The sequence below is a fragment of the Carassius carassius genome, chromosome 44 (assembly GCF_963082965.1).
Source record: "Carassius carassius chromosome 44, fCarCar2.1, whole genome shotgun sequence".
NCBI classification, from domain to species: Eukaryota; Metazoa; Chordata; class Actinopteri; order Cypriniformes; family Cyprinidae; genus Carassius; species Carassius carassius.
The window spans coordinates 8268571-8284255 of NC_081798.1; the positions used below are offsets into that span (position 1 = coordinate 8268571).

At 38.8% G+C, this 15685-nt stretch overlaps 1 protein-coding gene and 1 long non-coding RNA gene across 2 annotated transcripts in view; one reads left to right on the plus strand and one right to left on the minus strand.

Moving 5' to 3' along the window:
• The window catches only part of LOC132126428 (leucine-rich repeat neuronal protein 2-like), a 41785-nt gene extending 30368 nt beyond the window's left edge, over positions 1-11417 (plus strand). The window contains exon 2 of the mRNA XM_059537675.1: positions 7194-11417. Within this exon, the coding sequence (XP_059393658.1) occupies positions 7487-9655 (2169 nt within the window). The 5' untranslated portion in view covers positions 7194-7486 and the 3' untranslated portion in view covers positions 9656-11417. The remainder of the gene's footprint in view (positions 1-7193) is intronic.
• Positions 1773-5878, minus strand: LOC132126722 (uncharacterized). The gene is made up of 3 exons (XR_009427442.1): positions 5657-5878; positions 4832-5009; positions 1773-2515 (listed from the first exon to the last, which is right to left on the minus strand). It is a non-coding gene; the product is annotated as an uncharacterized LOC132126722 (long non-coding RNA).
• Positions 11418-15685: the final 4268 nt, after the last annotated feature.

The following is a 15685-nucleotide window of genomic DNA, read 5'->3' on the forward strand; positions in this document are numbered from 1 at the left end:
AAAACACTACAGGCAGACGGAAATGAGAAAGGAAAGGAAATGAGATCAGAGTCATTAACACATTTTCAGAAACACATTGTGCATCAGGTGATCACTATTCACATTTGGCAAGAGTTGCTGTAATCAAAATTAAATAAATAACCAAGAAGTAGAGAAATGCTGATCAAGAATGTGCATCTAGTTTTCATATTCAGGAACCACTGCAGGGCTTTCCTGAAATATAAAAGATGAAATACAAGAGATGTATAAAGAGCTGATGTTTAGTCCATGTGTGAAAGTCTTTCCCATTAATGAAAAACCTCAGGCCAAAGTTCTTTTGTAATGGAAATAAATACATATATGTTTGAAATAGAACGAGATGAGAAGAGTTATAACCCATGCTTCATCAACCAGAAAATTGCAGAAAAATTTTCAGTTTTACATTTTTACTTTTCATATAAGTGACAGTACTTTTTATTGTCCAATTTTTGTCTGAAATATTTTTGTTCTAAAACAGGTTTGGGGGGGGGGGGGGTGTATGACAAGCCCTACTGTCATTCTGCATCTCCATCCAAGATTTCTGCCTCTTTTATGCTTGGATACTAGTGGTTCCTCTGATGAAAAATGGCAGTTCAGGTTGTCAGTTCTCTGTCATCACACATTGTTAGGTATGAAGTACAGCATAAAATCTGCCCTTCACAACATCTAAATGTTTCTGCAAGTTCGACAACTACATGGGGATAGAGCTGATAGATTATATATTGTGTGATTACTGCTTAATTGGTTTACGGTTTAACATAAAAAAAAAAAAAATGACAAAGTGAATATTGTCTGCATTCATTCAATTGGTCAAAGTTGACAGTGAAGACATTTATAATGTTAGGACATATTTTTATTTAAAAAACAAATAATACCTCTTCATAAAAGACTCCTGAAAATGTTTTTGTAACAACTCTTTGAAATCTACAATTTTGAATTTCCAATTCCTAAATGTCCCCTGATAAGCAAAAGGTAAATGCTATAAATGATGGACAAAATGTGTTAACTGTCTCATAATGACTATAATAACATGTTTATCTGCAAGTTAGAGAAATGTTAAGGGAAAATAAAACAAGACAATATAAGTATGCTCATTAAAAACAAAACAAAACAAAAAAAAATCAGTATGTGTTCAAATGTTTTGCAGTATTTTATTAGTCGGCTGTGTGAAGGAGCAAACCTGTTATGCAGAGCTCCTTCAACTTTCACACTGACCTTGTGAAACACGGAGGCAGATCTCCATGGCAACTCTGCAGAGAGCACTGCAATAGCTCCTTCCAAGAAATAAATGATGGTGGCTTTGCAGAGGGTAACAACAGAAAGAGAGAGAGAGAGACAGAGAGAGACAAATATCAACTTTTTTTATTATTAAAACGCTTAAGATGCTTTTAAACACACAAAACACAAACAGCTGCTCTGGTTTACACATTCATTCACTCTGTAAAGGTGAACAGCTTTTTGTCCCACTCTGAAAAAAGCTGCTATCAAGTCGCTGCCGCAGCACTCATCTAATTATTACAAAGGTCAATATTCCTCAGGAAGGTGAATGAGAATATACGACACTCTCCTGAGACGCAGGCGGGGGATGCTGCAGTAAGGATGGAATAATTCTTGTTCATATCCTAGTTTGCATCTATCTGGCATTTAAAAACCGCTTCATAAAGAGCAATGTGATGGACATATGGGCATTCATATTATATAAAATACAGGTAATATGCGGCATTGTCAGTTAGTTTTAATTGATGGAAAGTGTGGCTGTCAGACACTTATAATATCTATTTAACCTGTCGCATATGAAATGTGGAAGATTTTTTCTGTGTGTGATTTGATGAGCAAACCAGTATAATCTGTAATGTGTGCAATTCTTTAAAGCTTTTAAGGAGGAATTTTTAATTCACTCTCTAAATGACTCCATCATGTTCCATCAGGTGCATTGTAATTACACAAAGAGGCTTATGAAACACTATTAAGGGTTGTTCGCACAGGACGAGCTCTTGCGTTCAAGAAAAACTGGAACTGAACAAATGCATCATGGTCAAAGACATCCATGCAGCATATAGAAAGAAAGAAAGAAAAAAAACATTAAAAAAAAGCCCATTCATTTCTCTTCAAAAGCAGGTGGGCATGGGAGCCTCATCCCAATTTGTGGGTCTTATCAGAGTGTCTTTATATATATAAGTATAAAAAAGGCAGTGAGGACCCTTTCAGGCTGTGAATTTCCTATCAAGTCATGATATTACAAAAGTGCTCACCCTTCCATTCCCTGGAGGAATTGTCCAAAGCCTAAGTAAGGCAGACTCAGGCGGATGAAGGCAAAAATAACAAGATGAAAATCCCCAATCAGATTCCATCTGTGGCAATGGTGGATTAACCTGGCTTTGAGTCACCACAACACCAAGTCGCTGTTTACGAGGCAGCATCCAACGTTGGATGACCTGGGCTAAATGCAATGCTGGCACGCTCAAGGGCCCTTCTTCATGTTTTGTGTCAGCCTCTTCTGAGAAGAAAGAGGAATATTCAATTAACGTGTGTGGTTGCAGCTTCAGGTGTTGTTCCCCTTATTATTATTCAAAAGCTTTCTTCTTTGTCTCAAGGGTTAGTGAAACCAGGTGTGGATCTCACTTTTTGGCATAAACCAAGCTTGCGTTTGCATAAATAATGTGTGTGTGCATGAACGTACCTAGAAAACAAACAACTCTTGCAAACACTAAGACAAATAAGGATTACTTGCAACCAACCAAACAAACAGATGCTCAAAAAGCACTAGTTTTGGATAAGATTGAAAATCCAGCCAATTTTGAACAGAGCATTAGCATAGATGATAATTAAAGTCCACACCTCATTTGCCATGGCAGATTTTGTCCCCAACATTTTATTAATTTAGGATTTTGACATCTAATATGTAGCAAGCATTTCCAATTGTGGAGCGGGTTTCATTTTGTCAGTGTCTTGTGTCACGAGTAGCGATATGGTGGTGGAATTTTTTTTTTTTTTTAATGTTGTGTGGTTGTTATGGTTGTTATTAGTCGAAAAAAGTAACGGCAGCAATATGTTCTATCGAGCACACAGCTGTCAGACTCCAATCCATCTTTTCCAGTTCCCTCCAAAAAAAAAAAAAAAGTGTACAGCTGCACTATTAGATTTTTACAATGAAAGGTTCTATTAGGGCCAATTACACCGTGTCTACAACGGACACGACAGCTGGACATGATAAAGTGACACTGCAAACCATTTGTACTTTGTTTCTGTATATCATCAACAGAACGAGGCATCAGCTACTGTCTGATTTGTCATGTCGCATCACTAATTATAATAAATTGTACTGTCTTTTGTCGCGTCCCGCCACTCGCATTCGCTGTCGACATGGTGTTAGGACCCAAATCCTCACAGTCAAAATTAAAATGTTACTAAAAGACCTACTTGAGCTTTTATCCAGAGCTAGGTATAAGAAAGCATCTATCTTCTGATCTATTAAAACAGTAAAAGATCATGTTACATATGCATCACCTAATTTATAAATAACATAACATTCATGACTTAAGACCATGATGTCTGTGCCATTAACTTGTTTTAAAATGAGATGCTGATAGACTACAGGTAAAGTGAGGTCCACTGGAAGCTAGAGGGGTCAAACTGAAGTTTTGAAAAGCAGCGAGACACAGTATGTGTGGCAGTAGTCATGTTGTGCTGTCGGAGCTTGATATTAGATTTGGCAGAAAATAGGCTGGCAAGGTCAGTGCAGGTGAAAGCAGAGAGAGACAGACAGTTAAGTCCTTTCAATGAATTCCAATGTTACAGACACACACTTACAGAAAAACACACAAGATGACAAGCTACTATTTTAAAGGTATTTTCTATGTAAATGTGCTGCTAATACAAGGATAACAGTGGCTACCACTGCAATGTGAAACATTGTAATTGACGTTCAGTGGCCTTAAAAAGTATTTGGACATTTAAGCCACACTTATGCACTATATAGAAGTCATAGCACCGCACAATAAAATACAAAAGCAAGTGGCATTTATTTCTGAGAAATATATCAAAAATAAATTAAGAATGTTTAAGGGAAAAAACCATTATTTGTTTGCAGATGCCACTTGGTTTCATATTTTGTATCTTATGTACTGTACATGTATGTGCAGTGTTATAGTGACTTGCATGTCCAAAGGTATGCAAATATATCTGAGGGTCAGGAGTTTCTGGTAAGGTATCCTTTTTGAGTCTTTTCAAATTATTTCAGACTTTCGGCTCCATCTACTCTTCATAGAGGGTTTTGTATTCAGGTAAAATATAGAGTTCCTTTACATCGTTTCATTACAAACCCATAACAATTTATGGATTCTACAATGATTCAGATATTCCCTTTTATTTCATATCCTGAAGCATGCTTCATAAATAATGAATACTGCCAGTCAATTCAGTCAATTCCATCAATTGATGAAAGATTAATGAGCATGCACTATTTTTTGTTCGAAAGAAAAATGTCTTGAAGAAGAAAACCATGGTAATACAAGAGGACAAACATTTTTTGTGATGGTATGGATTATCTACTGGACTATAATGAGACAAAAGCATGCAAAAGCAAAGGAATTAAATTAATAATGCAGGTGTGAAGTTATTGCTTTGGCACAGAATAAACAAACATAAATAATGTTCAACCCAAAACAGCCATTAATGCTATGTGTAAACCCACCTTTGAGGACCGGGCAATCATTTCCAGGTGTGTGTAACCACAAAGAATTATTCATAGAGCCTGGCAAATCGGCCTTACTGCTAGAGCGCAAACAGACCTTTTTTTTTCTTTTCCACTCACCGTTAAGCTCTGAAATGAGTCGTTGAAGGAGAGGACAGGAGGAGATTTGGCACAGAGATCCAGGCATCAGCATGCAGCCAGAGGTGGCTTGTACACGCACCGATCAGCGTTCATGCCGTGAATGAACATCAGGCCCGTAAGGAAACTGACAGTGGCAAATTCAGTTAATCCCCGCAATCTGCAAAGCAAATCAAGAACATAAATTGTGATTAAATCGAAACAAAGCACTGTTTTATTTTTGCATGAAAAAACCCTGACAGGAAAAAAGCTTTTGTAAGGATGCATTTGTCAGGGTAGTGACAGGATACCATGTTTCATGGGTTAAATCACAGCCTGGTGTCAAAATAGGTCTTTCAGCATGTCTTTTCATTATATTCTTTGTTGCCAAGATAATAGCTTGCACAATCCATTGTAAAGGTCAAGAAAAGAAGATTATTATGAACAGGAAGCTTTCAGAGTGAAATACAAGCATGTGTCAGATCAATTCTCATTTGTGCAGGCTTTTTAATTAATCAAAAACATACAGCTGCAACTACGATAGTTTCAGTCACAAACAAATGATTCTTCTGAGCCAGTCCTTTTAATGAATCACTGAGTAATTAACATTGGAATGTTAATCCTTCAAGGAATGAACTCCATTACAGAGAATCAGTTATGATGTTTGTATTTAAGCAAAATGGAAATTAGAACTGAAATATGCCCAAATGAAACAGAATCAATAAGCTTGTGGCACCAAATTGAACTGAATAAGGAAAACTATCAATTCCCAGCCCTAATGGCAGCTAAGAGATGAAAACACATTTATTTAGAGACGAAAAATAGTACCTGCAAGTTGGGACCACTTGTTGCCTGGCACCACAACAGCTGTTTCCTTTTGGAGGTAAATGAAGGTGCTAATCATTGGCCTCCTGCACTTATTTTGTCTTGCCTTTTGTGTTTCTTTTTGACCAAAGTGAGAGCAGAATTCAGTAAGAAAAAAAGATTAGTTGGTAACCTCAGCAAATGCATTATTCAGTATGCACAAGCGAGCAGCCCACATGCAAACGTCTCCATGCAAACGTCTCCATTGACCTCACATTAGGGGCACTCAATACGACACAGACAGGGAACCGACAGTACGCAACACATCCCTGGACCAGCTGGGCCAAGGTAACAGGGTGCATATCATGAGGGCCAAGCTTCTACTTGAGAAGGTGACTCTTTGTAAATGAGCTTGAAGGTGAAGTGCACATGCTGATGGCTGGCAGGGGAGAGCTCAGGGCTGTGCTCACATGGGCCTGTTGATAGCTATGGATCGTTCTTCTATCCCTCCATGCCAGTGCGCATATATATGAGAGGAAGCACAAATAGTCTCTGAACCGGCAGGTAGACCCCTGGGGGACAAAAGAGAGACAGAGAGAACATTAGAACTAATTGGGCATTCAGGAGAAGGATGGATTACAGTGGCAGAGCTTTGAGGAAGGGAGGAAAAGGGTGGATGCTATATCAGAGCAAGCTCTTCTGTCATTCTGCCTTGTAGATATGGTGTATAATTGAAAAATGAGCTCTGCATCTGTGATGTTGTTTAGACTGATGTGATCTCATGAACCCAATGAAGCAAAATACTGCATGGTGTGCCATGTAGGTGAGAACTTATACTAATAAAAAGAACTAAACCAGCCCATCAAGCATTGCAATTTATATAATAATACTGCATTAACTTCCAAGCTGGTGTTCTGAAAGTTAAGTATGAAAAATGTTTCAACTCATCTCCAAAAGTATAGAAGCTCTAAATCCAAAGTAGACAGCTGAAAGACTTCCTCTACACACCATGTCACAAAGTTTAAACAAAGTAGGTTAGACCACAGTCAGAGTTTCCTCCCTTAATGCATTTTTATGTCCCCTCTGAGTTCACGTCTTGTGAATTTAGCCAAAAACATGTCATATTTTCTCCATTCCTTACAAGCCCCCAGCATATGAGTAATACCAGGTCCCTGATTATTTGCAGAGCTAAATCCTAAGCCATGAATTAGACTCACTAAATTTCAGCCTGCATTTCTCATATTTTCACAGTAGTCATTTTCCTTCATGTACGAGACTTGAAGTGAAATTCGTCTGGAATATCCTAGAACAAATTTAAAGGAGCTCTTTACAGGGGAAATATACAAGCTGAGAAGCATGCAAAGTGTTTTGGTAATTGAAAAAGGACAATTGTGAACAAAGTTGTTGGAAGGAAGCTGAAACAGAATAAATAAAGCAGCAGTCGTCATACACAGCATGCGTTGATCTAACATAAGTTAAGAAATTTCATGATGTAATTCTTGGGTAATCTCTTCTGTGACTAAGTGTTGTATTTCTTTCCTTCTATTTATTTTTTCTTCAGGTGTGCCCCTAAACCAATCATAAAACCTTCTCTCTACTGTGCTAGGATGCAAGATCAATGGAGTGAGACTGAAGAGAATTACATCCTTCCAAAGACAGAAAAGGGATTTTGAGATACTCGTGCGACTACTTCACAAGACAGGATATGAAGAAACAGAGCATGCTTCATCTTTGAGACTAAACCCTTGGTACTCCTGTCACATGAACTTAAGAGATAAGTGAGAGGGTGATATTAATAACGGACTAAATAGTCTACATCACAGTGAATCTGCATTATATTATATCAGTTTAATTATGAAAATGGGACAGATTGCAATATTTCTTCTGCACATGCATCTGCTGCTCGGAGTCGGAAGTTCCTTGGTTACTCAGTCCATGCCCTGGAGAGTGCCCTGCCCTCACCAGTGTGTCTGCCAAATCAAGCCCTGGTACTCTCCCCAGTCTGTGTACAGAGAGGCTCCTACAGTAGACTGCAATGACCTGCTACTTATCCAGCTGCCCACTTCCCTCCCTCAAGAGACACAAACCCTCCGGCTGCAAAGTAACCTCATCAGTTCTGTCGACCAGAGTGAACTCCAGGGCCTTGTCAATCTGACAGAGTTGGATCTCTCCCATAACAGCTTTACCAGTACCCGCAACCTGAGGATAACTGACCTGCCAGCTCTTCTCAGCCTACACATGGAGGAAAACCAGCTGAGACACCTCCCAGAAGCAGCTTTCTTTGGTCTCCCTAGCTTGCAGGAGCTGTACCTCAATCACAACAGGCTTCGAAGCATCTCCCCTGGGGCCTTCAAGGGTCTGGATAAACTTCTAAGGCTTCATCTCAACTCTAATCGATTGGTTGTAATTGACCGGCGTTGGTTCCATGCTTTGCCACAATTGGAGGTTCTCATGATTGGTGGAAACCCTGTGGACATTATTCAGGACCTAAATTTTAAACCGCTGAGCTCTTTGCGCAGTCTAGTCCTGGCAGGCATGGGCTTGCGTGAGATCTCAGAGAGAGCTCTAGAGGGGCTTGAAAATTTGGAAAGCATTAGCTTTTATGATAACCATCTAGTAAAAGTTCCAAAAGCGGCATTGCAAAAGTTGCCGGGTCTAAAGTTCCTTGACTTAAACAAGAATCCCATTCAGCTAGTGCAGAGGGGAGACTTTCAAAATATGCTTCACCTGAAAGAGCTTGGCTTAAACAACATGGAAGAGCTGATTTCTATTGAGCACTCAGCAATGGAAAACTTGCCTGAACTGACTAAACTGGAGATCACAAACAATCCTCGACTCTCCTATATCCACCCTCAGGCCTTCCAAAAGTTATCGAGTATGGAAAGTCTAATGCTGAACAGTAATGCCTTGAGTGCCCTACATAGCCAGACAGTAAGGTCACTGCCCAGCCTTCAAGAAATCAGCTTGCACACCAATCCCATTCGCTGTGACTGCCTGATCCGCTGGGTGGGAGCCGACAATGACAAGCCGGTCCGTTTCATTGAGCCTCAATCCACATTCTGCTCTGAGCCTCCTGAGCTGAAAGCCCGACGAGTTAAAGAAGTCTCATTCAGAGAGATGGCAGACAGCTGCCTGCCATTGATTGCCCCAAGCACATTCCCCTCTTACATTGAAGTCAAACATGGAGAAAACATAGCCTTGCACTGTCGGGCACTGGCAGAGCCAGAGCCAAACATCTACTGGGTCATTCCCCAAGGTGTGAGATTGACTCCATCCAGCAGCTATGGGCGCTATGAGGTTCTCACAGAAGGCACGTTAGAGATTTTTGGAGTCACTGCTGAAGAGGCCGGATTCTACACTTGTGTCGCGCAGAACCTAGTAGGAGCTGATACTAGAAGCTTAACTCTACAGGTGGAGGGAGGTGACCTGCTTCGTGCAAGTACTCAAAAGACAGAGAACAGCTTTAAAGTTCAGGATGTCAAGGAAAGGTATGCCTTACTAACCTGGCAAGCAAGCCGTAATGTCCCTGCTGCACATTTATCATGGGTGTCCAATGGCAGTCTGGATGCCCATCATAGGCACAGCACCCGAATTCTAGCTGGCACCAGGAAATTCAACCTAACCCATCTGCTACCAGGCACTCATTACAAAGTTTGTCTACACATGGGGCCAAATGACACCTCATGTGTCCATCTAAGGACCAAGGAGGTGTCCATGCCAGATCCTTTACCAGACCTGACCCCAGCTGTCCTGCTGGCAGTTTCAGCTCTGCTCCTTTTATTTGCAGCCAGAGCATGTCATGGGGGAGCCTCATTCGGTTTGAAAGACCACATGCTGGAGCTTGAGAAACCCCACACCACCATTCTGACCCAGGAGCCGAAGGCTTTCGTGACTCCTACAGTACTAGTAAAGCACCTGAATCGCCAGGATCCAGACAAAGTCCTATCAGACAGCAAAGGGAAAGACCTCAGAAATGCTTCACTGGGGCAAGATGCTCGGGGGCTAACAAAAGAGGCATGCTGAGCAGAATATAGAATTCAAGAAGGACAGACAAGAAAAAAATCCATGGAGTATAAGTTTCACAAAGCTCACTTTACCAATCTGACATTCAAAACTACAGAGTTCTGAAAAATACAAAACTAGACAGTTAAGTGGCAAACCCGCTTCACATAACAGCAACCCAGTTTCAAAGTATAGTATAAAAACAAAACAAAAAAAGAAAGAAATTAAAAAAGATATTTGTATTTATTTTATAACAAAAAACATTCATCAAATCTATGTATATTAAAAGCATTTGCTCATATATCCACATACAGTATATCAAACTAGGACACTAAAGCTGTGCTCCCAATCATAAATAAGTTCATATAGAGTCTGTTTATATGCAACCTCCCAACTTCACGAGTCCGTGTCACAACAGGCTTAATGGTTGTAGAAAGATAAGCACTTATATATTTTTAATACTGAAGAAGAGACTGGCTTGACACAGGAAAGCATAGAACACAAATATCAAGGAAGCCTCTAAAGAACTCAAGAAGGCAGAATTGAAGTCTTCTGAAATGCATTCTGCGGGCAACAAATCACTTTTTGTTTTTGTGGTGAAAAACCCAACTGACTGATCTCAAAGCAAGCATTATGAAAAGAGCTGATATAAAGAGAGGTGTCATAAATGTTGTATAACTAATGTTGTATGTACTCTCTTTAACAGTGTGTTAAATTGTGCTTTGTACAAGGACCCCAAGAGAATGCTCCTAAGTTAAGACCATCCCAGAAAAATGTTATGCTTTTATGCATAAAAGAAAAATCTTTTTCTTCCTCAAAAATGAACCGATCTATACATCTGACAGGGGCCACAAACTTATGACCTAAAATGCTCAGAATGGGATGTTTGCCTATTTTGGTCCCCTTATTCCTGAAATATGACAGACTCTTGCTTAGAAAAACAATTCAAGTGAACAGACGTTCTAGTTTTGATGGACGTACTGCCTAGACATATGTGTCGGCCTCTTTGTTCAGACATGTCAAAAAGAAGAGAGGGTCATGGAGAAAGCCTGTGGAACAGCCCCATGATGCCATCCTTTCTGGCAAAGACGGCAAACATTTGATGACAGGAAAGAAGTTCACGTCTACGTGCACACAGTTTTGTACAAAGTAAGCACGTCAGAGCTCCAATCTCTTTCATTGCTGATGAAAAGTGCGGGTCCTCTCGAGATGCTAATGGGACAATACTTCATGGAAAGATAGTGCCAATTCTTCTTTCTGTAAAAAGAAAAAAATGGGCTTTTTCTGAAAACAGTTTGTCAGGTGAATATTCAGTGAACAGCACATGAGCTCTGCTCTGACTGCTGGACAGCTAATGAGAGACAGACCCAGTGAAAGAGAGGTCAGAGGACACCAGTGTGCTCCTCTTTTATCCGGGAAAGGAAATAAAGCAGCACTGGTGATTGTGAAATGTTCTCTTATGTTCTCAACTATGGGGAAATCCATATTTTAAAGGCTGTCATTTTACGGTAATTTGTGTGCTTTGATTTGTATTTTATTTTTTAAGTTTGTGGTTGATGTGCCCTCCTGTTTCAGTGATTCTCTCTCTTTAACTTGACCTCTTGTCTTGTCCTCAAATTGTTTTTCTTTTATTATTGTTTGTTGCTCATTGGTCTTTTCCCCACCCCAAAGCTGTACATAAGTCAATCTGAGTTTCCTATTCAACATACCACTTTCTGAAATAATTTAGATGACTATGTGTTAAATTCTATTTTGAGCTATTATTAAAACATTTTGGACTGATCTCCAGGTTTGATCGATTGCAGGACACCAAATGTTTACATGCACTTTAAAATTTTGATTTCAGTCAGTCTAAAGCAATAATTCCACTAAATGTCATAAACATCTGCCACTAAGTCTGTTTTTTGCTAAATCTCAAGACAACACAATTTGCCCAGTATGTATACACCTTAATCAGACTACAAATTAGCCTCAGCATTTTGCGATTAATCAATTTTTCACTGTGCATAAACATTCTTGATGGTATGGACATCATATATCACCCACAATGCATATAAACTTTAATTCATGCTCTTCCTTAATCAGGGTCTTGAGTTATGTTTCCTTCTGTTGTTGTGCTATTGGTCCAAAAGGGGCATAATTTCATAGAACTGCCTTAGAGTTAACAGGAGCAACATATCCTCCAATTATAATGAAAACAAATATTCATTCTTTTGAAAAGGAGTCACCACAACGAGTTACTCCAGTTTCTAGAGATTTGAAAAACAGCCCTCGGCTTCTTAAATTTGCTGAGAAAAAAGCCTCAGGCTGGTGATGCTCTTCCTCTCAGCAGCAAATGGTATATCCATCCCCCCAGTACTCCCCCTCCAGTGCCCTCCTTACATACTTCACAATTAAAGATCCTGTTGTCTAAAAACAGTAACTTAGAGAGAGTGATTGGTGCCTGAAGAGAAAAAAGAGTGAGAGAGAGACACGCAAGTTTGGGAGGGGGCAGTGAATTGAAGGCAACATAATAGCGTTATGCTTCTCCATGGAAATCATACATAATTGTGAACAACTATAATTGCACATTACAGTTATTTTAAGGAATATCGAAAGTGGGACGGCAGGGTTCTGTTTCATAACACTTAATGCCATCCTTCACACTCAAGTGGACCCTCTTGAATCTATCAAGCTTGGAAATGCCAAACTATAAGGCTCAATGCACCACTGAACCGTATCTTTGCCGTTTAATGGAGGGAAAAAAATACATTTTTACAGTGCAAGATCAAAGGAATATTAAAACCAAGCAAGCTCAACTACACTATTGCGGCATCTATAGTCAAAGTGCATAAATGGTAGATTTGCTGAATAACGATTTAATAAATGACCTTCTCGATTCAATTTCCTGATCAATGAGAGATAGTAGTAGTCTTGATTTCATTGCCTCAAGCTTGAAATCGGTTTATTTGGTTTCAGCCCAAATCAAAAAAACATAATTCACTATTAAATGGTACACTAGTCACCTGATATAATGTGACATTTGACTATTATTGGTCCAATCATTAAGATTGATTTAACTTGATTTTACTGAAATAAAAATACCACACTGACAAAAGGAAATGTTCTATTGGAAGAAATATAGAGTCCCTGTGATGCACGAACTGATGGGTTTACATTGATTAAAAAATTGCCTTAATGAGGATACAGCTGCTTTATAATTGGGCATTCTGTATAAAAACTTCACAGTTGAGGAAACATTACTCACTTATTGACGAACCAGCGGGCACTGCTGGTTAAATAATCATGAACCAGTAGCACCATCAAAGCACCCAGGCGCTGCCTGAAAATGACTGTCCATCAATTTCTGCACAGATAAAGTGGCCAACTATAGAGAAGAAAAAAAAGTTATTTAAACAGGTTACACACACACACACACACACACACACACACACACACACACACACACAATAACAACAGAGTGACTTAACAATTGTTACAAATCAGGATATGATTACTTAGAAAAAAGATTCAAATACAATTTTAACGGTTTTGCTGAAGGTTTAATTCTTGTACGTCATACACCTTCAAAATGTGAACATTTTTTGTGGTCTCTTCAAATACAGTCATGGATGAAATATCTAATAAACATTTAAAGTAATTGAATGAATAACAATCAGTTAAAAGGCATTTGAAGATAAACATGTTGCTCTCATGAACTCAAGGAAAAAAAGCAAGAATGTTAGGTAGGTGCACTGCTGCTTGGACTCAGTAAGAGTTTTATGTTGACCCAGACTACTTTTATTTGAAATATATATAGTCAGTAAAACAGTATTATTATTATTATTAAAATAAAATAATTAAAAAAATAATGGTTTCATATTTTACTATATTTTAAAATGTAATGTATTGTAATGTAATGTCACATGATGGTGGTTAAGGAGAGACCTTTTTTGGATTTGATGAAGTAAAGAAAAGAACAGCATTTATTTGAAACCAATTTTTGATCAATTCATCAAAAATAATGTATACCTGATGAAATTTGCAAAAATAAAAAACCTAACCCCAAAATGTAAGTATTGTATAAACAATACCAGCCCATGACAGCAAACTGGCTTATGCAATACTTCTTGCAATAGTGCACACACCATTCACCTAAAACTTTTTTCGATGCAATTCGGACTACATCTAGTGAAAAATACACCCTAACCTCAGTCGCTCAAGACAAGACCAGCAGGAATTTAAACATCCTGTTGCTCTCTTTTTCCATCCCTTAAAAGTGTTCCCATTTTTAAAGCCTGGAAGCAGTTTTGTGGAACGATGATAGAAAAATTGATTGTGAAATCTATTTAGTGTGGCTATCGATTTCCCCATAAGGGGAAGGAAGGCAGACCGTGTGAGTAAGATAATGGAATATGGAACGGGGGAGCAAGAGCCCAGAAATGGGAAGTGACACTGGTTAATGGAGTAGAACTGGGCTGTTTTAGGTGGGGTATGAGAGTGTGTGCACATACATCCGTGTGAGAGGTCCCCACAGCTACAATAACACTCCACAGTTTGCTCTGCATTTCAACTCACCCATTTCAAAAGGGCATCTGATGCAAACAATTAATTTTGGTCATTATTAATGCAATCTAATGTCGTTCCAAATCAGTCAGCTATTATTTACCCAAAGCAAACAAAATGAGCCTTTTTTTAAGTCACTGTTTTTATCTGGGAAAACTGGTGTTTTAAGCAACACAACTGTTTTCAGCACTGATAATAAGTAATGTATCAAATGAGGATCAAATACTATATTTATTGAAGGTTCATGTCACATCGAAGAATGGCTGTGGAAAATTGAATTGAATTACATTTTACAATATATTAAAATTAATTAAATATATGCAGTCTTGGTGAGCATACTGGCCCCTAAGTTTTAGTAGCATATGTGAAAGGTAGATTCTCACCACCTGCAAGAGCATTGTTGTAAAATCACCAGACATCTTACAAATCCTGCTCCACATCATTGGACAGACAGATATTGGAAAGGAAGGACAGTCAGATTGGAAGAAAGGCTCAGAGCAGTGAAAAAACACAATATTGATGATAACAATGAACAGCTAGACAGAACCAAACACATCGCTGCTACAAAAGTGACTGTCACTTCATTTAAAATCATTCACAGTTATTTAAATAGTCTGGCCATAACTACTGTTTAATAAGTGAAAACAATGAGCTGTCATTCCTCCTGTGTGACGGGTCTATGACTCATTGCACATGCAGAGCTAAGCTTTGCCATTAGCAGTCAATGCATCAAGCTATTTCAGGATTTCTAATAAGTATTTATCATTGGGAGAATCTTACTTAATGAAATTCATTATCTCTGAATAAATGATGGCAATGGATGACTATTTCAGCCTGGCTACACCAGGGAAAGAAAAAAAAAAAGAGAAAGAAGAAAAAAAATGCAATAACCTGAAATTGCTAGCAGGCAACCTGAACACATGTGGTCAAATCATGGTTAATACCAGTTTCTCAATCAACACATCTTTTTGTACAGCTATATACTGTAAATGAAAACAAATATGTCAGTCTGGTGCCTACACAAACTAAAACTGTCAGAGTAAACGGCATGTTAAGGTGGAGAAGTATAAATAAACCGTAGAAAGACAGAAGAACAATCACAAACAACACATTATTTTCTTCATAAGATCAAAAAAAAAAAAGATAAATGCAAAGAACATGTAAAACTGAAGCTTGAAATACTGAGGGCATTTAATGGTCACGTCCTTCGACGAGGACATTGAGCTGTTTATGTGTAGACCCCTCAGTGACCAGCTACTGTCAGTTTAACAGATCTAACCTGATGGTAGGCCCATTACTGTGAAGACCTGAGATGGTGAGAGATTAGAGGTGTGATTAGAGGAAGAACCCAATTATCCCTCAGCATGAGACTGACCCCCAGAGATACTTCCGTTATTGATTTCAAATTACAACACTGCGTCTTCCATTGGACAAGCCTGATGGACAGAAACAAGCTGAATTTCATGTATACTTCACATTATCAGACACACATTAAGCACATGAACA